This window comes from Microcebus murinus, chromosome 26 (genome assembly GCF_040939455.1).
Source record: "Microcebus murinus isolate Inina chromosome 26, M.murinus_Inina_mat1.0, whole genome shotgun sequence".
Lineage (NCBI taxonomy): Eukaryota > Metazoa > Chordata > Mammalia > Primates > Cheirogaleidae > Microcebus > Microcebus murinus.
Genome location: NC_134129.1, coordinates 6530646 through 6556507, shown reverse-complemented (window position 1 = coordinate 6556507; position 25862 = coordinate 6530646). Strand labels below are relative to the sequence as shown.

Genomic DNA, 25862 nt, shown 5'->3' with positions numbered 1-25862 from the left:
ATTCCTGTTACCAATCTTTGGAGGTCAATCTTAGATATGTGAGTATAATCTTTATTAAGAAAACCTGACACCAAGGTATATATATGGTTACACCATTTTAACTTTATAATCACTAGCTAATTCCCATCCCCCACTCTGCTGCCTCTCTCAAACCTGCAAAGTGTTTATTTACCTCAGGATTGCTGAAATCTACAATAAGGCACTCTGGATGTTTTATTTGTCTCTCCAATGATTCCTAATAGAAAAAAAAAGTATTACTTCAGAGCAGGGGAGTGATTACTTGATAAAATATACTGTTATATGTCAGTGCACTAAAAACAATGGGGGGATCTCTCAAAGGTCTGAAATAAATCAGGTTAAACTGATATATTTTAATTGAATATAAAATAGCCACTATTCTCCCTTATCTTATGACCACATTAAAAAAGAATTAAGTACAATAAAACAACCTGCTCCACATAGTAAATTTGGGACCAATTAGTGAAAACATTTGCATATTCAAAAAAATGTGTTTTAATAGAAAAGCTACCATATTTTTCTGATAACAAGTTATCAAGACTTGTTATGCTCAACAAGACTTGAATAGATACTCAATGTTAAAATCTTCTTTGTGGAGCAAAGAACACAAAAGCAAAACAAAAAACCCAAGCACAATCCCAAAACAGCCACTCAATCTGAAATTATCTGAGGCATAAACATCGAATTAAAAATTGGGAACAGGGCACAAGGAGGTATGCGGGGGCAGACCTGACTAACTATACTAATTTAATTTATTGTTTTGTTCTAACTTTGGCTTACCCAAAGCCTTGTAAAGGACTATAGTAATAGTTATTAATAATATTTCTGAAAAAGAAAAGGCAATCAAGCTAAAAACTTTGAAAACTTGCAAGGGAAAACTGAGAAGTAGCTTAAGTATGTAAGCAGTTCCAGACACAAGTAGTCTTTACATTCTCTCTGTACAGCTAATTACATTTTCCTTCCAGTACCAGAAGTTTACAGGAATTATTTTACATTTCCAGCATATATACTGCTTTCTGAAATTTATAAAATTAAATTTTTAAAATCTGGATTAACAAGTATGATAAGGAAATATTCCTTTTATTTTAAACAATTAATTGAATAATAAAGCAAAACAACCCTTGCTAAATCTTTTGCAAATACATTAGTTTTATCTCCTATCTTACTGAATTATAAAGTATGCTCAACTCTTTGATGATTAAAGAAGTTCCTTTGGGGTATACTCATACGCCTTCACTATATGCATATGGTATTCTAGCTATAGAAGATAAGTCTTTTTTTGTTGATATCAGTTTATTTCCTTAAATTCCATTTTCCTCAGAGTGGGTACAAATTAAAAAACAATCTGTTCAGCCTTTAAACTGTTAACTGAATATTTATTTTGTTTTTTCTCTTCTACCATTTTTTCCTGTAAAGAAATACTTTTTAAGCAGAAAAAAAGTACTTACAAAGCAAAATGTTTTAGGAGTCTTAACTTGGACAGCTATGCCTCCATGTAAATATGGTTCCAGTTCTGCAGTATCACCAATACTAAAAGAAAATGGTGATACCACTAGAAGAAAGAAAATAAGAAAACCATTACATAAGAACATAGATATTTAAATGTTAATTCTCCCTAATTTACAAACTTAAGGAAATTCTAGGTAGTGTTTTTTGGGGGTTTTGTTTTTTTTTTAATAGAAGGGTGGGAGGCCTATGAGGACCTAGACAGAGTATTTTTTCCAATGTGAATTTTGGGATTTAAAAATAACCAAGAAAACTTATGAGAAAAAAAGAGTAATGAGAAGTACTCATTTTTAGATATTAAAATAGATCATACAGTTTCAATACATTGATGCTAATTATATATCACAATAATATATTAATAGCATGGTGTTGGCTCATGAATAGACAAATGGAATAGATTAGAGAATTCAGAAATAGACCCACACACACACAGGACACAATAAAGGTGGCATCTAAAACCAGTGAGGAAAAGATCGTATTACTTAATAAATATTTTGGGGGAAAAAGGCCATCCAGGAAAATATCTATTCCTTGTGGATGAAAGTTTTAAATGTCAAAAAAATTTAAATGGCAGAAATTTTTTAGATAAAAGAATGGGAGAAAAATTCCTTTAAAACCTTCTTAAAGGCCGGGCGCTGTGGCTCACGCCTGTAATCCTAGCTCTTGGGAGGCCGAGGCGGGCGGATTGCTCAAGGTCAGGAGTTCAAAACCAGCCTGAGCAAGAGCGAGACCCCGTCTCTACTATAAATAGAAAGAAATTAATTGGCCAACTGATATATATATATAAAATTAGCCGGGCATGGTGGCGCATGCCTGTAGTCCCAGCTACTCGGGAGGCTGAGGCAGAAGGATCACTCGAGCCCAGGAGTTTGAGGTTGCTGTGAGCTAGGCTGACGCCACGGCACTCACTCTAGCCTGGGCAACAAAGCGAGACTCTGTCTCAAAAAAAAAAAAAAAAAAAAAAAAAAACCTTCTTAAGGAAGGCTTTTCTAAGTGACACTCAACATAAAAGCCATAATAGAAAAGATTGAATATTTTGATTATATCAAAACACAAAAAGAAAACTTCACAATAAAAACCCATCACAAGCAAAGAAAAGGTAAATGTCAAACTCGGAAAACTGTTTGCAATTCGCATTAAAAAAACTGGCAAGTATGCCATATAAATCAGGAGTTCCTGGGAGTGGTTAAGAAAATGATCAACAACTCAAAAAGAAAACGGCAAAGGACAGATGGTTCACATTAAAGGAAAAATAAATATTAAATAGCTCTAAAACCTAAGAAAAAGATACTCATCTCATTTATAATATGAAAAAGGCAAATTAAAATTATTTTCTGGCCAGAGAACAGTGGCATGTGCCTGTAGTCCAAACTACTAGGAAAGCTAAGACAGGAGGAGAGCTTGAATCCAGAAGTTTGAAACTGCAGTGCACTATAACTGTACCTGTGGATAGCCACTTAACTCAAGCCTGGGAAACATAGCAACACCCCTTGTCTCTTAAAAAGAAAAAAAAAATGCTCTGATAACATTTTCATCTATACTGTGAAATATTACATAGCCATGAAAGAAAACTTGCAGGAAAAAAAAAACACTCTACCATTACTGTTGTGAAAAGATCACCAAGATATTTTGTTTAATAAAAAGGCAAAGGGCAGCACTATATATAATATGCTACCTTCTGTGTAAAAAAAAAAGCATAAGGAAACCCTAAAAGGATTTTCAATAAATTAAGAGCAGTGGTTACCTGTGGTAGGTGGATGAGAACTGAGGAGGCGGAGACAAGGATGGGTAGAAAACTTTTCACTGTAAACATTTATCTTTTCTTGTTTCGGAATAATTTGCTTATTTAAAGAATTAAATTAAAAAGAACAAGTGGCTGGGCATGGTGGCTCACGCCTGTAATCCTAGCATTCTGGGAGGCCCAGGCAAGAGGATCACTCAAGGTCAGAAGTTCGAGACCAGCCTGAGCAAGAGCAAGACCCTGTCTCTACTAAAAATAGAAAGAAATTAATTAGCCAACTAAAAATATATAGAAAAATTTAGCCGGGCATGGTGGCACATGCCTGTAGTCCCAGCTACTTGGGATTGAGGCAGAAGGATTGCTTGAGCCCAGGAGTATGAGGTTGCTGTGAGCTAGGCTGATGCCATGGCACTCTAGCCCAAGTAACAGAGACTCTGTCTCAAAAATAAATAAATAAAAATAAAAAACACAAGTAAACCCCCTTAATATAATAAGACTTACATAGTAAGTAGACAGAAAGGTCAGCAGAATAAACACCAAACTTAGCTGCTGTTACTTCTGAAGAGGGGACCAGGTCTGAAACAGGACTCATTTTTAACTCTACTTAAACATATGTGTGTGTGTGTGTGTGCGCGCGTGTATAATGTTTTTCACATTAACAGAAACCTACCCTAGAGAAATACCAATTAATAAGTGGTAAGGAAAAAGAAACACCCTTCATTAACAGCCACTCTATTTAAGCATTCACCACCTCCACCACAAATCATTTTTGGTACAAATGTGGGTTTTCTTATCACCATTCTTTGATATCCAGTGGCTCCTCTTTATATAGGCAGCCTTGAGATTCTGATCCATCACCATAATCTACCACTGCATGGAACTCAATAACAATTAATTCTAAATGATTAGGCTAGTCAATTTTCATAAAAACAGAAATAAATTCTTTAATATCAATGATCTGAACCTGTATTTAAGATATCTGGCTGTAGTTGGGAAACAAAATCAAATAGTTTTGTTACCAAAGATGCTTAAATATGCATCCAAAGTTGTTTATCTCTAAAGAGCTTGTAACAGGGACTGATTTTTCCCTGTTACAAAATGTAGCCTAAGGATACATGTTGCAGTCATAAAAAAAAATTCCATTTACTAGTCTACACACTAATCACATAATTATATTTTCTTTCTTTTCCTTTTTTTTTTTGGAGACAGTCTCACTCTGTTGCCCGGGCTAGAGTGCCGTGGCGTCAGCCTAGCTCACAGCAATCTCAAACTCCTGGGCTAAAGTGCATACTGCCTCAGCCTCCTGAGTAGCTGGGACTACAGGAATGGGCCACCATGCCCCCTTTCTTGCATTCTTTAAATAAATAAGATGACCATGAAGGAATCTTTGCTCACCTACTGTATATGATTAAAAAGTTTCCTCCTAAATGTCTTAAAATGAACTCTTGTGGTCTCAATTCTCACTGCCAGCCCTGTCATTATATTACTTGTAGTTCCTTGAGTTGTCTTGCATCTGACCCTTTTCTAATTGTCTCTGCACAGAATACTCTTTTCAACAACTTCCTAAGCCAATGCAATCTTCAGATTTTAATCAAGACACACTGTTCCACTGCTGCTGTCACCAAACTGGGTAGTTTCTTGTTAAATTTAGAGTTCCCAGAATGTCTGTATTCTCTTAATATTATAACTGTTTAACAATGTCTTCACTTGGATTCAATGTTTTGAGGCAGAGTTGATGTTGTGTTCTCAACACTGACTAAAGTGTCAGAACTATAAATATGCTGAATAATGAGTATGAATAAATAAAACACATAAATATACCAGTTATTTGGTGTGTAGATCCATTTAAACCCGTCATTCCATTAATTTCTCGAAACGTTACGAATTGTCCTGTCTCAAGTTTGTGAGGATGACTTTCAAGGCAAGTGACAATGCCAGGATTAGCCTAAAAAGAGTAGAAAACAAATTCATGTACTCTTTCAAATCTTATGCAAAAAAGATAAAGTTATCATAAAATTCTCAAAACCAAATTTCTAAGCCATTCTTCTACTTAAGTAAAAGCAAGCCTTTAAAGAACTGTCACAAAATAATTATCAAAATATTACTATTTTTAATGAATGTTCACAATATGATTTCCATGTTTGGTGGGAGATGTTCAAGTTAACAAAATATTCACTTATGAGTTATCTTAAAACTGCAAAAAATGAAAAATATTGCATCTTATAATAGTTTGCTATTATAATATCACCTTTTTGAAAATAGCATTCACATTGACTTTGAAAAATTTATTTTAAAAAGTTCATTAATATAATCATACTTGCGTTATGTTTGAAATGAAAATTTCTTTTGGTTCTTCTCCTGTTGTATCTATAACTTCAAATTCATCACCAAAATCACAAAACAACCGTGACCAAATTCCATGTATATCTGCACTGATGAACTGTGAAACAGCAAAACCAAGTTCAAGCTTGTTTATTTTTAGAAAGAAAAAGAAAGAAAAGAAAGAAAAGAAAGAAAAGAAAGAAAAGAAAGAAAAGAAAGAAAGAAACCAACCCAGCTCAACTATCTTAGGCCCTTTTATGATAATTTCATTTATAATTAAGTATATCCTTGATAATATAAAGTGAATTATGAACAAGATAAATTGCAGACTGTTTTAGAAATCAAAGAGTTTGGTATTTGGTAAACAGATTTCTAGTGTAACAAAATCAAAACTGATCAGTGTTTTATAATATAGAATATACATTCTATAATTTTTAAATAACTAAAATTCTGGCTTTGTCATAAATTCAAGCACAACTAATAAGAAACAGATATCTTGGTTTGACGGTCAAGCCGTGACTTTTTACTAGTTATTTTAGAAAAGAGGAGAGTAGAGTTAACGGAAAATAGAACAGAGCTACATGAGAGCAGAGTTGGCAGAAAAAGAGCTGAGAAACCAACGGTGCAAAGTGAAGTCATGAAAGGTAAAAATTTTAATTTTTTTAAACATAATCATGTTTTATTAAAAGCAATTTTTATAACACATACATTATTTCCAGTCCAAGAATTTGTAAAGAAATTATCTGTGTGCTTAAAGCTATTTTTAGGGCTATTGCTAATAAAGAGAAATCTTTATTCTGTAATGCATCAAATCCTATATAAAGTAATATTTTTCTAACAAAATTAAGTATATTAATATTTTGATATCAGAACATATCTCATTAAAATAATTTATAAGCCCAATTATAGAAGTGGTGAGAGGCTAATGGAAGACTACCTCCCACTTGATCATGCATTGCCTTTGTTAATCAAATGGGCATTTAAGCATTTTTTTATGAAACAAAACTGAGTATCTTTTTTTAAGTTTAAAAGCTACAAATTCCAGGATAATTTCTTTCCAAAATAACTCTAAAGTATAGACATATCTATACCAATTACATAAATAAAGATTTTCATTTGTAACCTGGCATAATTATTTTGTAAAACTTCTGTGCCCTGTTGTAAATTAACTGTTCTGTCTTATTCATGAACTTAAATTGTAAAACATAGCATAAATGCTCTAGAGTGTAAATATGCTATGTAAATACCACAATCCAAAAATTTTCACCACACCTATATCATACAGTATGATTCTGGCTTAGCACCTAACTCAAAGGAATAAACATCTTTTTCTTTTTTCTAAAGGAACAATGATCCCCAAAACAAAGGAGATGGAGTTAGTAGGGAAGAACTAAGATCTAAACCTCTTCCCAATATCTCCACCACCTAATTAAGCTGGACAAAAATCTAGAAGTCTTTTTGACCACTCATTCCCTCACAACTCACATTCATCCACCCACAAGTTCTTTTAGCCCCGAAAGGCTACAAAACATACCTAAAATTCAATGATTTCTCACTATCTCTACTTCCAACTCTTTTGTCTAAGACACCAGCATCTCTCAGCGAGGCTACTGCAATAGCTCCTAACTGGTCAAACTGCTTCTACTCTACTCTTATAATCCAACAGTTCTCTTTCTTTTGGATCTCTTTCATGACTCCTTTCCAGTCTTAAAAATTACTGAGGATCCAAAAAACTCTTCATTTGGAAAAGTAGGAAGAGGGTCATATGTATCTTATAGGATCTTCAAGGATATCTGAGTTTTAGGCCCATGAGTTTTGATCTGATTTATATTTTTAAAGGATCATTCTGGGTTGCTGTACGAAGAACAGACTACAGCTCTAGTTTACGTGAGTCACAGTTATCCATATTTACTGTGTTAGAAATTAAAACTGAGCAAAACTTAAATCACAAGAATATTCAAATATGTATTTCATTAGCTGTTGAAGCAATGATACCACCACACATCATGTAGACTCTGGAAAGCTTCACTGTGCCTCCTAAGAGAATCAGAGTGAAAAAGGCAAATAACTAATAACTTCTTAATAATATGAAAATAGTTTGACTATGTAGATTCCTGAAGAGTCTCAGAGACACTTAGTGTCCTCGGACCACACTTTGAAAACTGCTGCTATAGGCTATACCCTCTACTGCTTCTCCAAACCTAATCTTCTGTGTACTTCTGGTATCCTCTTTTTTTACCTAGCTCCACTTTGGTCCTGCTTGCCTCTTGCTGTTCCTCAAACACACCAAACTTTGCTCGTAGACCTTTGTACTTGCCGATCCCCCTGCTTTGAATTCTCTTTCTCAGATTCTTATATAGCTGTTTTGTTCTCATTATTCAGGGCTCTATTCAAATGTCATCTCCAAAGAGAGGACTTCCCTGACCTCTAATCTGAAAGAACAAGCACTGGCCCCTCTGCCAACACCATGCAGATATTGTTCTCTATTCTATATTCACATTTTTTCTTCACAGGATCTGAAACTATTTGAAAACACATCATGTATTTTTTTTATTATGTTCCCTACCAGAAGGTAATTTTCATGAGTGAGAAAATTTGTTTGTCTTGTTTACTAATGTATTCCTAGTGCCTAGAACTATACTGCGTACATAGATGTTCAATATTCATTAAATGAACCAATGAACCTCTTGAAAATCACCATCATATCATGTTTAAAATAAGATGATGAATTCAATGTTTATCATCCTTTCCAGGAAAATTTTGGTAATTTGTCTATAATCCAAACTTAGACCCTAGTTTTAAAAATAGGAAATGAATATGATACCAAAACTAAAAAGGAAAATCTTATTCTGATTGTCCTCATGTAAAAAAAAGTTTCTTTATAACCCACTGAAAAGATACAAATACTAACAGTGAACGTATGCTTCCTGTGGTTAACTACCTGTCATTATTAAATGATATTACCTTAATTGGAGGGCACTGAGAACGGCAAAAGTCATTGATCTTCTTTTGCAATGGAAGTTTGACCTCAGTCAATACTACACACTGTTGAGAATATAAGAAATTAAAGACCAGAAAATGTACAATTATTTTGGTAATACACAAGAATCAGAAGCATATCAGTTTGCACTATGGAAAAGATACATTGTTATTCTTGTAAAAAATTATTATTGTATGGCATTCCATTCTAAGGTTAATATCTTCAAAAGTATAGAACAGCAAAACTAAAAGTAACATATACAGGGGAAAACCTGCCCACATTAAATTCAAAACTGTCAAAGCCTTCACAATCAGAAGCAAACCTGAATATCCCATATTGTATTTATAGACTCCAAATGGTTAGAGATTTGGAGTCTATAAATACATGGAAAAATTAACCTAACCACCAGATTATTATTTTCATGCTAGCTTAAAAGGGTAACAATTATATTTTTAAGAGATACATAAAGTACAAGAGCATGTCTGGGTGTGGATTTAGTTTTATTATCTAGAATTGGTATGCTTCTTGCAGGGAGACATTCCTCCAAGGGTTTCTTACTCTATACACGTCTTATCAGGTTTGCTATGAAGGCAAGGCCCTTAACACTCTTTATTCAGGGCCATTTCTCAGGATTATATCAGTTGTGAACAACTTGCGGGATGAAGGACATCCTCCTATCTTCCTCAGGGACAAAGAGAAGGCTTATTTACTGTTTGCTATAAAAGAGCAGATTCCTCAAGCTCAGTGTTCTTCTCTAAAGCAACCCACTACGTGTGCAGGCATCCACTGAGCCCTCTGCATTACACCAGTGGGACTTGAGGGGGAGGGAAGGGAAGAGGAAATGCAATATAACACCATATTTTTTTGCTATGCACTCAGTAATGAAGTCCTTAGTCTCTGACCCATGAATCTCATCTTTTCTGTATCAGTGAAACAGTAACAGGCTAACTCAGGTGTCCTCAAACTACAGCCTGCTGGCCACATGCGGCCCGCCGAGGACATTTATCCAGCCCACCAGGTGTTTTTGCCGCAACTGCCTGTCCTGCTTAGCAGTCAACTAGTCCCAGTGCACATGTGTGGAATGTGTGCAGCACTCTGCAACGGTGTGAGGGACAGTGAACTGGCCCCCCCTGTTTAAAAAGTTTGAGGACCCCTGGGCTAACTTAATAGTTTGCAAATAATATAAAATCAAACACTAGACCCAATGTACTTTGAAACTGATTTGTGTTTTATCAGTGCTAGAAAATTCTCAGCCATTTCTTTGAATACTGCCTTTTCCTAATACTCTTTCTATAAATCCAACCTCATAAATTGGATCTTTCATTCAAGTTCTCATTTCTTTTAATCTCTCATTCATATTTTCTCTTATTTCCATGTGCTGTAGTCTTAGTGATTTCCTCAGATCTTTGAATTCACTAGTGCTTATTCCAGCTGTATCTATGCACTGTCTAATGTATACACGGAATTTTAATTTTTAAGACTTCATTTTCATTTCCAAGAGTTCTACTTGGTTTATCACATATGCCTAGTCTTTTTCAATAATGTCTTATTTTTATATATTTAATTCTTTAAGATTTACTCATTTTGAACATCTGTATTTTATAGTCTCTATCCAATAATCCTGTTCCCCTGAAATTCTTGGAGGTTAAATTCTAGCTTATTATATCCACTGACTCTTGATCATGTTGAACTGCTTTTTCCTATCTTATTATTTTGGATTGTGAACTCCAAGGGACTTTATATATTGGAATATACTGTGGCCTAGTTGAGGGCGTATTTCTCTAAATTTGTTTAGTTTTTTTTCTGTCTAGCATTCTAGGGTATAGTCACTATAGTACTACTTTTTATGTTAAATTCTCAGCTTGGGAATTTCCAGACCACAAAGATTATAAAGTTGATCTCCAAACCTGTATGAGGGCAGGCCTATGGTTATGAATTCCCAGGGAAGACCTTTATTTTTCATCCGTAGCTCAAGAGAAAACAGACACACTTCTTATTCTGATGGGCAGATTATTCTTGTCCTCCCTTTCACTGTTGGTGTAGCTCTCAGGGGTTCCAGCTCTACAAAGAGGGGAAGGTCTCAATTCCATTTCTCTAGCTCATGAAGTCCTAGGTCTGCATCTTCTGTTTCTGTGTGACCATTAATTCCCAAGAACCTTGGTTACTGTTACAGGCAAGCCCTGTCCCTGAGAGTGACGACAGAAAATAGTTAACTGTCTTTTAGCAACCTGTTCATTAAGGCCTCTGAGCACGTCCCTTATGTTATTTTGAACTCAGTCATTTAGAAGGAAGTCTGCTTAGAAATTCTTTGAAGCAGGATGGATTTTAAGTTATCTAGTCCAGAATGGAAGTCTACACTGATTTTTAAATGAGTAACAACATAATTTTATCACAGAAAAAAAAAAAATCAATGTCCACCTAGTCACTTTTAGAACACTGAAGATGTTGAGAATTTTTGTTGTTATTTAAGGAATTGTTACCTATAAATAGATTGAACAACTGATCCCTGTATTTTGCTTCCCTGTAACTGTATTATTTGCCATGGCTTTAGGAAGAGCAGAGTGTACTTTCCCACTCTTTGACCTTGGGCTTGACAATGTAACTTGCTTTGGCCAATGGTATGTTAATGGAAGTAACACAGAGGCTTGAAATGTGCTTGAGTGGTTAGACTTTCCTTTTTGTGTTTCTGCTACTGCCATGAAAACTTGACCTGGGTAGCCTCCTGGTCACAAAAGACAGACATCTGAAGCAGAATCCAGACCTTGAGCTTTAGTCCAAGCTGAGTTCAGCCTAGGAACCTCAAATGACATGCAGGTGCATAAGAAAGAAATAAATGCATGTTGCTATAAACCAGATAGTTTTGGGTAGTTTCCTTTTTTTTTATTTGGGTAGTTTCTAATGCATATCACTGTGAAAATACTTAACTGATATAACTGCTTTATCAGTAGTTCATAGCCCCCTTCCCTAAAATGGAGAATTTGAAAGGTATTATTCTAATAAAATTCTTGAAACTTGAAATTTTTTGTTCTGTTCCTCAAACACTAGGTTAAATTAGTTAGACTGCACCAATATTTAATGAATTGCCTTGGAATTTGTCAATAACATTTAATACAAAATGGAGTACTAACCTGGTATTTACCTAAGAAGGACAGTTCTGTAGTCTCATTGAAAGGAACAGAAGATGATGTCACATGAACGTACGGATTTAGTTCAGCAATATGTTGAAGTACAGCTTCAGCCCTAAAAAAATAAATAACTGCCATTATTCTTTTGTTTAGTATACTCAATCTCCTAAAGTTGGACACTTTAATACAGGGGTCCTCAAACTTTTTAAACAGGGGGCCAGTTCACTGTCCCTCGGACTGTTGAAAAGTGCGGCGCACGTTCCACACATGTGCACTGTGGGCCTGGGACTAGCCGGCTGCTAAGCAGGACAGGTAGTTGTGGCAAAAACACCTGGCCGGCCGGATAAATGTCCTCAGCGGGCCACATGGGCTGGCAGGCAGTAGTTTGAGGACACTTGCTTTAATAACATCAGAGGAAACACATGTTATGAAATTTCAACAGAAACTTAAACTGTAAGAACCAAGACTTCTTTATCTTTACAGGTAACTATACATTCTTGAGATGTACTACCATATTCCACAGTAAGCCACACAGTCTAATAGTTCCAAAGATCTTAAGTTTCTTAAAAATTCAGCAATACTAAAGAACTTCTTTAATAAATTCAAAGATATTCATTTCTAGGCCCTTAAAAATATGTGAATGTATCAAAAGTTTGACAAGTAAAAAGAAATAAGCATATACCAATTTATGGTAGTGTTAATTTATGGTGATGAGCTAAACACTGGCATTCTAATACAGAAAATATTCTGTGTAATTGAAGGAGTAAAATAAAAAATATCATAATACATCAAAATATCTTCACCTGTTTCTTTTATTAACAACATCATCTTCACAAAGAAAGAAGTTGGTTCCTAGATCCCATGCTTGGCACTTTTCCGTATCATGAATTGTAAGTGCCTTCAAAAAAGAGGAAAAGTATTGGTTGAAGTTAGGAGTAAGACAAGGATGCTCACTATCTCTGATACTATTTACACTGTACTGGAAATACTGTTTTGTGTAATTGGACAGTGAAAAGTAACTAAAGGCAATACAGTTGGAAAGAATATAAAACGAGATCTGTATGCAAATGGTATGACTCTATACATCTGGAAACCCCACTAAATTGATGAAACAATATTTTAAACATTAAGAGAATCAACATATGAAAAGCCAAAAAATTTATATAAACAAACACTTCAAAATACTCCATGTTCCAAGTAAAAAAGATAATTGACAAACTAGGAGAAAAACTTGTAGCATATGTCATAGGCCACAAACCTTACAGAAAAAGGGGCAAGATATTATGAACAAGGAGTATAATGAAAAAGAAATGCACATGGCCCTTGAAAATATGAAAAGATGTTCAATCTTGCTCAGGAATGAAACATGTTTTCTCACTTGCTAGACTGGTATAAATCTAAAAGTTTGAGAACATACTCTGTTGGTAAGAGTGAGATAAATCAGCCACTTTCATATATTACTGATGGGAATGTGAAGTGGCTCAACCTCACTGGAAAGGAATCTGACAACTGTAGCAAAAAGACATACGAATTATCCTTTGACATAGCAATCCCATTTTTAGGAATCTATCCCAAAGACATGCTGAGAAAAATACAAAAAGACAAATGTACAAGGGTATTAAATGCAACACTATTTATAACAGCAAAAGATGAAACAATCAAAATATCTACCAGTGGGGAATTAGGTTTATAGAATATACACCTACAAAATGTATAACCATGCAATAATTTAAAAAACAATGAAATCTATATTTATCACTATGGAGTAATCTCTAGGATATGCTATTAAGTGATAAGCAAGGTGAAAACAAGTACAGGAGAAGATAAATACATATATACACACATAAACAGATACACAAGTATGTATGTATTTGCTTATATTTAAAAACAAATGAAGAAAAAAACAAATTTAAAAAAGGGTACCCAGTAAGGAGGGAACAGAGTAGTGTGTATGTATTTGCTTATATTTAAAAACAAATGAAGGAAAAAACAAATTTAAAAAGGGGTACCCAATAAGGAGGGAACAGAGTAGTGAGAAGCTACTTAGTTTTATAAATCTAATTTTAATCATATAAATGCCATATGATAGTAAAACTAAATTAAACTACAAAAAAAAAAAAAAAAAAAAAAAAAAAGCAGCTGGATGCCGTGGGTCACACTTGTAATCCCAGCACTTTGAGGCTGAGGCAAGAGGATCACTTGAATCCAGGGGTTTGAGGCCAGCCTGGGCAACATGGCAAGACCCTGTCTCCCAAAAAAAATTAAAAATTAGCCAGGCAAGGGGGCACATGCCTGTAGTCCCAGCTACCTGTGAGGCTGAGGTGGGAGGATCACTTGAGCCTAGGAGCTAGAGGTTCTAGTAAGCTATGATCAGGCCACTGCACTCCAGCCTGGGTGACAAAGTGAGACCCAGCCTCTTTAAAAAACAAAACAAAACAAAAAACCCCCTAAAAATCCAAAGCAAAATGAATAAATGTACCAAACTGTTGACTGAGTTTGTTTCATAACTATCCAGAAGAATTAAAGTAACTTAAAAAAAAGCAGTTAATTACTTTGCTAAATCCAGGTAGTATAAAAAAAGAAATATAATAAAAATCTTAAATTATTTTCAGTAATACACTGTTATTAATAATATTGAAATTGGTGTTCTGAAACTATGTCATACAGGTGAAACTATGTCATACAGGTAAAACATAACATAAAGCAAATAAATAATTAAATTAATATCATCAAGAACCAAGGCACTTACAGTAAGAAAGATACAAATATAAAATTAAAGAGGTAAATATCTTATAATGCAAGATGTGAATTAGAAATTTTAGTAATATTAAAATTTAATAATTTAAAAATACTACATATTAATGTAAGGCTGGTGGCAGGCCCCCTCCCTTCCCTAGATCAAAAAAGAAAAGGCTCATGAGACGAGACCTGCCAAGGACGACTGCCCCGCTGAAAACTACTACACCCGGATAAGAAAGTTTTGGCTCCTGGATTCCGCAAACACCGCCATACCCTCCTATTTCTCAATGACCACGAAAGGTCGCCCCAGCTCTTCCCGCCAAAAGTCTCTAGCCCCGCCCATAATGTATAAAAGGCCTCACCCCCTTCAAATGGAGGGGACTTCTGGGGCCCCCTGCTGGGACCCCAGAACCTCAAAGCCACGTGGTTTGGCCCCACTCTTTCTCTGTCTGTCTTTTCTTTTTGCTGCCCCTGAAAAATCTCACAATTAACCACTTAGGGACAGCACTCAACGGCTGTGAAACCTTGCCCACAGCTGGCACTCACAGTCCCCATGGTAGTTTGTGCTGCGGTAGTTTGTGTTGCGCATTGACGACTAATCCGTTTTGCTCTAGTGTGATGAGGAAAGCTTGAAAGCACTGAAAGCTTGTTTTACTTTACAGGCAGCTTTACTTGTAATGTAAATCAAAATAGGTAACATATACATGTATGCTATTACATTATTTTTAAATAACGTAATTCACAATTTTATTTTGATAAATGAAAAATTAGAAAAGTCAAGTTTTGTTATTAACGCTAAAGTCAACACTCGGCTGTGTGCCTTCATATCATGGATGTCAGCTACAGTCCACGCCCAGCTGTGCGCGTTCATCTGTGGCTATCAACTATAGTCAACGCTCGTATGAAAGTGGTTAAATTTTAAATATTAAAATTTAATAAAATTATAGTAATAAATGTTTAGAATATTTATAATCCTAAACTTGAAAATCAGAAATTTCAGTGTTTACTCATTAAGAGTATTCTAGGTCTGTCCACCAAAAACACTTTATAAACAGTGACAAAGACTACTGGGGTTGTGTCAAAAGGACTCAAACTTGAAAAAGATTCAAATAACCAAACATGGACCAATTTGAGAATCAGTGAAAATAACAACTGTAATGAACCAAAACACAAAAATATATTTAAATCTATGAGTTTATCATGATGTACACCCACATGTATAAAAGTTCAATGGTCACTGTTGGGGAATGACAGAACCACTGATTTTGAAAACTGGTGAATAAAAGAGGAAAAATTAAGTATTTATTCTGCCTTTTATACCTGTGCAATTTATACTTTTGTGAAACCAAGTGATAAATGGAAAATTTTCTTTCTAAAATATTATTCCAACTAATAAGGAAAGAATGACAGAATATCACTGCAGCCTTAATGAAATAATGAATCTAGGCAACTATCACCAACGGCTAATAATAATCACAAAAAGAGGGACAATAGAATATCATTGTTTCTTGATGGAGAACAGTATAACTATGAAGTAGTCCTGACGAAAGAATCAATTCTGATTCTCGAGATATAACTATCAGTTTACAGGAAATACAGGGGTAGAGGTACATACAACAAAACTACTAGTTTATAGAAAACACAGGAGTACAGTTATATGGGACAAACGACTGATTTCTTTAACAAATAATCTTCAAGGAAAAAATAAAAACAGGGAAGGGAAATCTATAAATTAAAAGAAAAAACAAGTTCAGTATATGGATTTTACTTGGACCTGATTAGAACCAAGAAAGCTTTAAAAAAATTCCTTAAGACAATTAGGAAAATTTGAACTCTAGATATTTGATGATTGTGGTAGGCAGGCTTTAGGATGGCCTCAATGCTTCCCACTTCCTGGTATACAGGCCATTGTGTAATCTCCTCCCATTGAGGGTGGGCTGGACCTACTTCTGAGATTAGTTTACAAAAGACTGTGACTTGTCTAGTTAGCAAACTCCTCTCTTCTTGCTTGCTTACTCTAATGAAGCAAGCGGCCATACCATGAGCTGCCCTATGGAGAGGGCCACATAGCAAGGATTGAGGGTGACCTCTGGTCAACAGCCAGCAAGGAACTGAGGTCTTCAGGACAATGACCCATGAAGAACTGAATCCTGCCAACAAGACTTGAGCAAGCTTATTAAACAGATCATTCCCCAGTCTAGCCTCAAGATGACTCCACGCCCTGCTAATACCTTATCTATAGCCTTGTAAGAAACCCTCATAGAAGCCACCTAAGTCTTGCTTGAATCCTGCCCCATGGAAACTGTGAGATAATTAATGTTGTTTAAGCTAACTAAATTATGAGGTAAACTGTTTTACAGCCACAGGTAACTAATACAATGATATTAAGCACTTTTTACTTTTTAGGTGTAAAAATGGTATTGTGGTTATGTTTTCAAAGGTACTGTTATTTTTTAAAGATAATACTAAAATATTTAAGGATGATATAATACAATACTTGAAATTACATCAAAATAATTTGGCAGTGTGGGCAGTGGGGAATGGGAAGGTGATATATGAAACAAATGTGTCCACTGAGTTGGTAACTGAAGCTGTGTGATGGATACATGGGGTTTTTTAAAACTATTCTTCCTACTTTTGTATACTTTTAAAATTTCCATGATAAGCTCTTTTTATTAAAGTAGAACATTAAAACAATTATGCTATTAAATTAAGACACAATAATGAAGCCAAAGTGTAAACAATATTACTACTACAAAAGGAAGGGGGAAAGTTCATAACAATTTTTTTTACTAAGGATATTTACTCACCTTAATTCCCGCAAGAACAAGATTCTTTGCTATAAATGAAAAAGAAAAAGGAATAGCTTACTATTAGGATTGCATACTAGATATGTCTTCATGGAGCTTGGTCACTTATTTGACTAGATAATTTTGACTTTTTTACTACTCAAGAAGTACAAGTTCCTTATTAAAAGGAAAAAATCAAAATTTGCATAATCACACTGAGATAACCACTCCTAAAATTTTAGTGTATTCTTCTAGACATGTTTTTATTAACACTAACGTAATGAATTAATGGATAAAGAGAATGACCATTAATAACTATTAACATCACAAAAAGAGAAGCAATGAAAGCCATTATTGGTTCCTTGTGAAGAATGTAACAGTATCATGAAACAGTCTTGCCAAAAGAATCAAAACTGAATCTCATCAAGGTTTTGGATTAAACTTCTATTATAGGAAATACAAGAGGAAGGAGTTAAATTGTTTAAATTATCTTATATTGCTCAAAAGCATCACACAAAATTATGAATACAAATATTGCTTACCAATTTCCAAACCAAGGCCACCCATACCACTTAAGAAAACATGAGACTTGGCCATCTTCTGCATTGCTGTGTCTCCAAGGACGTACCTCTGTCGACTACATGTAAGACACAATGAAAAACAAAAAATTACTTCAACAAAACTATCCCTTAAAATTGTTTATAAACTAATAGCCTAAGTACTAGATCTTTCCCACAAAATTGTTTTGAATGATTTGCACAATGTTTAAACATTTCTGAATTATTACATCATTAAATATAAAACGTCTGATTTCTAATCAAAAGTTTAGTTTATTATATCTCAAGCAGCAGTGCAATTAATCAAAGTATGTGCCTTAATTATCGACATAGTTTTGCCATCTTAATGGTAGCTTGCTTATGCCAGCAGCGAAGAAGCCTGGAGGGCAAGTGGCGATGAAATCATGAAAGGCGTCTTCCACGGCTTGTTGAGAATTGAGTATTTTTCCTTGCAAGAAGTAGTCCAAAGCCTGGAAGAAGTGGTAGTCAGTTGGAGCAAGGTCTGGTGAATACAGTAGATGACAGAAGAGTGTCCAAGTACAGCTTCTGTAGGTTGAGCAGCATTGTTTGTGACATGTGGTCTTGCAAGAGGATTGGCCCGTCTCTGTTGACCAATATCAGAAGCTTTATCACAAGCATCCTCATCATTTTGTCCAATTGGTTGCAGCAGACATCTGCTGTAATCGACTGACCAGGTTTCATGAAGCTGTAGTGGATAATACCAGCACTGGACTACCAAACAGATACCATTAGCTTTTTTAGAAGAATATTCGGTTTTGGACTGTGTTTCAGCATTTCATCTTTATCCAATTATTGTGACCAATATTTTGACAATACTGAGTCAAAAAGAATCCATTGTCATCACACGTAATATGGTGTAGAAAGGGTTTGCGCATTAATGTTGTGATAGCAAAGCAAGCAACTTCAAGATGATTTCTTTTCTGATCCTTATTTAATGCATGCGGTACCCATCTATCCAGTTTCTTTACCTTGCTCATTTGTTTTAAATGGTCCAATATTGTTGCAATAGTCAAAACTTACTATTCATTCAGATGTAGGTGAGATGGATTCGCTTACAGTACAGCTTTCAGCTCATCATTATCCACTTTGGTCTCAGGTCACCCACATGGCTCATTTTCGAGATTAAAATCACCAGAATGGAACTTCTCAAACCATCAATGTACTGTGCATTCATGTTCATTAGCCACGTCCTTCCCAAACACTTCGTTGGTATTTTAAGCTGTCTGTGCTGCATTGGTTCCATAATGGAATTCATATTTAAAGATAGTATGAATTTCTGACTCATTCATGGTTTCACAAAAATTGCTCTTAAAAAAAAAAACTGAGAGATAACCACAAACCACAATGTACATTCGAAAGAATGAGGACGTACCTTCACAATAAAAAAGTCCAAAAAAACAAAAAGCAAGAAGTGTCAAAGTGAACTGTCAGAGATATCAACTGTCAAACTTAGTACTTAAGGAAATCAGACATTCCATACATACCTAATAATTGCCACGTATATGACATATTTTGAAAAATTACATGATTTGGCACCATAATTCACATTCCCTCAAGGCAATAGACAGGTGGAGCTAAGCAGGAGTTGCCCCCTTTGACAGGGAGGATTATGACCTTAGACCTTGAGAGCAAGGAGAACTGACACCATGGTGATGCCCATGCTGCTTGCTATGTCGTGAGTAATGAAGTCCTTTTCCCTCACCCAGAAGTTTCACATCTTTGGTTAGTATCCACTTAACAATAATAATAGACTAGTTTTTCACTTTTAAGTAGGGTGAAATCAAATACCAGGCCCTGACAATATATATATAAGGTTTCACTGGATAAGGAATAGGCTGTTGGAGGGTAAAGTGGTAAAGAGCAGCATGGAGGCTAAAAAGAAAGACACAGCCATGACTCATGGTAAATACTAACTAAAAACTATTGAGCTCTTAGGTACTATTCTTCATAATTAATTCGCAATTTATATGAATTTTTCTGATTAAATATTTGTTAAATGAATGTATTAAAAATGAATGAATGAATGAAAAGATTAGGCTTAAGAGATTAAGTAGCCTATCTAAGATGACACACTCATAAATGGTGATGGAGGATTCACACTCAGATCTAACATTAAAGCCTTATACTCTCAGCCACTAGGTTATGCTGTAGCCAAAAAAAGGCTTAAATGCACATTCAACAGTTTAGTCTCATCAATGAAGATGACAGAAAAACCATTTAAAAATTTTAAACTGAGAAGCCATATGCTCTGTGATTTTTAAAATATTTGGATAAAGTGTGGAAGATGGATTTGAGACAAAAGTAGCTCTAAAGAAATCTGAAAGAGAATATTATAATAGTTTAATTAAGAGATACCAAATGCAATGGGAAGAGAATGAAACAGTAGGAATTTAGAGCAGATGTTTACAAAGACTTTTAAAAATAACTAACTGAAACTGGAGAATGAGATAGGCAAAAATCTAAAATGACACCAAAGTTTCTAGCTCAGGTGACTAAGTGGATACATATAATTAATGCTTGGGAATGGGAAGAGGGAAGAAGAAAAAGAGATCCCATGGTACTTACTGAGTGCTATTTTATGCTAAAAACTATTTCATGCTGTTTTTACATAAAATCTTTAAGACTAGGATATTATTAAGATATGAGATATTATTCCTGTTTACATATGAGAAATCTGTGGAGAAGGATTAAATAACAAGTTCATAGAAATACCAGGATTAGGATGTGAACTTTCAGCTGTCTCTGGAGACCATGTTAACTCCACTGTACCACAACACTTCTCTAAGAAGTAGATATTTGCTGAACATCTGTTTTACATTTAAAGTATGTACCTGTATGTATTTAAAAATGAAGGTCTCAAGCTTATTAGGAGAAAGATGAAGAAGACACTCAAGTATCACTAGCATACAGATAGCCAAAATCACGAAAACAGATGATATGAACCAGAATGCAAACTAACAGAAAAATCCTTAAGTTGGAATCTGGCATTTATGATGCATGTAAAGTGAGGAGAGTCTAAAAAAAAATCTGAGACGGAAAAGTCAAATCTGAGATGGCAGAGTCAGAAGAGCAGAGTCAAATCCAAAAAGACTGATATTCCAGAAGTCAGAAAAAAGTGTTGGCAAAGATGTGAAGACAGTGGAACCCTTGTGCACTCACTGTTGGTGGGAATGTAAAATGGTACAGCTGCTATTGAAAACAGTACAGAAGTTCCCCCCAAAATTGAAATAAATACTAATTTATTATCATATGATTCAGTAATTCCATTTCTGGTTATTTATCCAAAAGAATTGGAAAAACATCTTGAAGAAATATTTGTACTCCTATGTTCACTGCAGTATTATTCATGATAGCCACAAGGTAGAAACAATCTAAATGTCCACTTACAAATGAATAAAGAAAATGTGGTATATTACACACAGAATATTACTCAATCTTAAAAAAATAAAGGAGGAAATCCTCTCATATGGTACAGCATGCATGAACCTTGAAGACATTATGCTAAGTAAATATGCCAATCACAGAAGGGCAAATACTGCATGATTCCACTTATATGAGTTATCTAAGTGTCAAGCTTACATAAGCAGAAAATAGAATGGTGGTTGCTAAGGGTTGGGGGGAGGGGGAAATAGAGAGTCGCTATGCAATAGGCACAGAGTTTTGGTCATGCCAAGATGAAAAAATTCTAGAGATCTACTAGATCTCTAGAACAACAACAATGTGCACAGAGTCAACAATATAGTTGACCTTGAACAACACAGGTTTGAACTGCATGGGTCCACTTATACATGGATTTTTTCCAATAAATACATTAGAACATTTTCTGGAGATTTGTGACAATTTGAAAAAACTCAGTGTAACCGAAAAATATTTTAAAAAGCAATTAAATGTTAAGTATGTCATGAATGTCTAACATATCGGTAGACACTACTCTACTTTATAATTTACTACCATAAAATATACACAAATCTACTATAAAGTTAAAATTTATCAAAACATGCATACAAACACAAACTGTACATGGCACCATCTGCAGCTGAGAGAAATGTAAACAAAGGATGCAATAGTAAATCATAACTGCATAAAATTAACTGCAGAACATAGTGTACAACTATAATATTTTGTAGCTACCTCCTGTTGCCATTGTGGTGAGCTCAAGTGTTGCAAGTGCTAACACTGCTGCTGCTTAAAACACTGTGACTCTAATTATCTCTGCATGAGCAGTTAGTCTCTCCAGTAAATTGTGTATCACAATAAAAAGTGATCCCTTGAGGTTCTTGTGTATTTTTCATTATGTTTAGTGCAATATTGTAAACCTATATAATATTGAATAACACCATAGAACCCATACACAGTGCCATTAGTGATGCTGGAAGTGCTCCCAGGAAACAGATAAAAGTCATGACATTACAAGAAAAAACTGAATTGCTTGATATGTACTGGAGATGGAGGTCTGCAGCTGTGCTTGCCTGCCATTTCAAGAAAAATGAATCCAGCATAAGGACCATTATAAAAAAGAAAAAAAGGAAATTCATGAAGCCATCACAGGAGCTACACCAGCAGGTAAGAAAATCTTGCACTTTTGTAAAAGACCTTTATATTTCATATTAAAAATGCAGCACTCATGTCAGTACAAGATTGCTATAAGACAGGCATATCTATAGAGTCTAATATTATTCAAGAAAAAGTGATAACTTAAAGCAAAAGGAAGGTGAAGAATCTAAAGTTGGAGAATTTAAGCCAGCAAAGGATAGTTTGATAATTTTAGAAAGAGATTTGGCTTAAAAAAAATGTCAAGATAACAGGAGTAGCAGCTTCTACTAACCAAGAGGCAGCAAAGAGTTTCCAGATGCCATTAAGAAAATCACTGAGAAGAAATGCTATTTGCCTGAACAGGTATTTTAATGCAGACTAAAATGCCCTATTCTGGAAAAAATGCCAAAAGGACATTTATCAGTAGCAAAGAGAAGCAAGCACCAGGATTTAACACAGGAAGGGAAAAGCTAGGCTAACTTTATTGGTTTCTACAAATAGTCAGGTTTATGATCAGGTGGGCCCTTATCTATAAAACTGTAACTTCAAACCTCGAAGGGAAAGGATAAATTTTAACAGCTACCAGTCTTTTGGTTGTACAATGGCCTGGACAATGAAAACTTGTTTTCTGGATTGGTTTCATCAATAGTTTTTTCTCTAAACTCAGGAAGCACCATGCCAGTTAAGGGCTGCTTTTTAAAGTTCTTTCAACATTGGACAATTCCCCTGGCTACCTAGAAGCCCATGAGTTCAACACCAAAGGTTGGTCAAAGTGGTCTACTTGTCCCCAACACAACTTGTCTAATTCAGCCTCTAATTCAGTCCTCATAAAGACCTTTAAGGCTCATTACACATGGTACTCTATGGACTGTCAATGCTACGGAAGAGAACCCCAACAGAGAGAACATCACAAAAGGCTCAAAGGATTACACCACTGAAAATGCTGTCATTGTTACATGAAAAGCTGTAAAAGCTATCAAGCCCAAAACAATAAATTCCTGCTGGAGAAAACTGTGTCCAAATGTTGTGTATGACTTCACAGGATTGATTTATGACAGAGCCAATCAAGGAAATCATGAAAGAAATTACAGATATGACAAAAAAAGGTTGGGGGGGGAGAAGGGTCAAGCTATGGATTTTAGAGAAATTTAAGAGCTAACAGACACCACATCAGAGGAATTAACAGAAGATGGCTTTATATTGACTTGATATAGATGAGTGCTTCCAAACTAGTGCCAGATGATGAAGGCGGCGGCAAAGAAGCAGTGCCAAAAAACAAACTGACATTAGACAATCTGGTCGAAGGGTTCTGATTATACCAGACTGCTTCTGACTTCTTGTAGGACATGGACCCTTCTATGACAGGGGCACTAAAACTAAAGCAAACAGAGGAAGGAGGAGTGGTACCAAATTAGAAAAGAAGCAAAAAAGTCAGACAGAAATTATGATGTATTTCCATAAAATTAAACAGAGTGTGCCTGCCTCTAAATGTGAAGATACAGGATGAAAACCTTTACAATGATCCACTTCTCCTTAATGAATAGTAAGTTTATTTCTTCTTCAAGATTTTCTTAGTATTTTCTTTTCTCTAGCTTACTTTATTGTAAGAATACAGTACATAAAAAATGTAATATAAAAATATGTGTTAATTGGGCCGGGCGCGGTGGTTCACGCTTGTAATCCTAGCACTCTGGGAGGCCGAGGCGGGCGGATTGCTCAAGGTCAGGAGTTCAAAACCAGCCTGAGCGAGACCCCGTCTCTACTATAAAAATAGAAAGAAATTAATTGGCCAATATATATATATATGAAAAAAAATTAGCCGGGCATGGTGGCTCGTGCCTGTAGTCCCAGCAACTCCGGAGGCTGAGGCAGCAGGATTGCTTGAGCCCAGGAGTTTGAGGTTGCTGTGAGCTAGGCTAATGCCACGGCACTCACTCTAGCCTAGGCAAGAAAGCGAGACTCTGTCTCAAAAAAAAAAAAAAAAAAAAAAGTGTTAATTGACTATGTTATTTGCAAGGCTTCTGGTCAACAGTATGCTATTAGTAGTTATACTTGGATTTCTTACTGCATGGGGGTTGATACCCCTTAATTCCTGTATTGTTTAAGTGTCAATTGTACTTTAACATACACTTAAAAATTTGTTAATAGGGTGGAATTTATGTTATGTGTCTCTACTATGATAGTAATCTTTTAAAAAAATGAATGGGGACCATACTTTTTTAAAAGACAAGGTCTTGCTATGTTGCCCAGGATGAACTTGAACCCCAGGGCTCAAGTGATCTTCCCGCCTCAGCCTCCTGAGTAGCTGGGACTACAGGCATGCACCACTGCATCTGACTGGAACCACGTTCTAAATGACCCTGTAAGTTATAGCATTTGGACTTGTATTATGAGAAAACATAGTCAGAAATGTGGCTTTGTGAAAGAGAATGCAGAGAAAAGAGAACTTGTAGAATCTATCTTTACACTACCTTACCTTCATCCACCTTACTCCTGAATCCATCTCCCTAAGATGGTAAGAGGTTAAGGATGCTCACTTCACACTTTGTCCCTAAAATAAATCATTGCCCAAAGTCCTAAATCTAGTATTTGTCCGCCATAAGCAAAAGACATATATTGAAAATTAAAAAGAAAAAAAATCTCCCAAACCTTCAGGTTTAGTCACTGTAATAATAAAAACACCCGCCCTAACAGTCACTAAAAAAAAAAAAAAAAAAAAAAAAAAAATCTACAATTATAATAAATTTTAAAATCTAAGCACATAAAAGCTGATTTCTGTGTCAAAAAGCTCACATTTTGGCCTTTGTAATATACATATATCTTTGGATTTCTAGTAAGAAAACTTAAAAGTAGTAACTGTTTCAGCATTCACTAATAGTACCCACACAAATTCCTATCTTTATCATGTATTATTTTTTCTTGAATCTTGCACTCACTATGACAAATTCTTAAGAAACATATTAAAATATAAATAAGAAGAAAGATGTTGATAAACAACAAGAACATGTTTGCAACAAGTCATACATTGAAAGTGCAAACAACTACACTAAAAGATATTTTGTCAGGTAAAAGAAAATAGTTTACCTCTTAATAATACCAGCTAAAACTGCTATGGTCTATAACTTTTAGTCAAGCAAACTATGTTCTACTTAGCATTGTAAATGAAAAATTTAGTCAGTGGTCTACTCAAAATTATATTTATTTAATAAGCATTACAGGGTTAGAGGGATATAAAAAAAGTTTCATAAGAATCATAACTATGCAATCAATAAAATTAGCCCATACTATTCCAAAGAGTTGCCATTTGTTATCCCAAGAGGACATTAAGAATGTAATTACAGATTAAGAATCCCAACTAAGGTGACTTCTGAAGTATATTTTATAATCAGGAGACTACCTGCAAAGTTATTTTCACATAAGCAAGATTAAATGTTAGTCTTCTATCTCTTTTTCCAAGTGCAAAGCACAAAACAGAATTTGGAATCAACATATCAGGTGGCATGCATCAACTCCTAATAAAATACTCATAAT

The 25862-nt window shown here is 35.0% G+C and overlaps 1 protein-coding gene across 1 annotated transcript in view; it reads right to left on the bottom strand.

The window, feature by feature from the left end:
• UBA6 (ubiquitin like modifier activating enzyme 6) overlaps positions 1–25862 on the bottom strand; it is a 67736-nt gene that overhangs the window by 37575 nt on the left and 4299 nt on the right. The window contains exons 3-11 of the mRNA XM_020284242.2: positions 17763–17857; positions 17242–17270; positions 12496–12590; positions 11696–11807; positions 8552–8632; positions 5583–5705; positions 5087–5210; positions 1467–1570; positions 173–235 (exon numbers count right to left, since the gene is read on the bottom strand). Of these exons, the coding sequence (XP_020139831.1) occupies positions 173–235; positions 1467–1570; positions 5087–5210; positions 5583–5705; positions 8552–8632; positions 11696–11807; positions 12496–12590; positions 17242–17270; positions 17763–17857 (826 nt within the window). The remainder of the gene's footprint in view (positions 1–172; positions 236–1466; positions 1571–5086; positions 5211–5582; positions 5706–8551; positions 8633–11695; positions 11808–12495; positions 12591–17241; positions 17271–17762; positions 17858–25862) is intronic.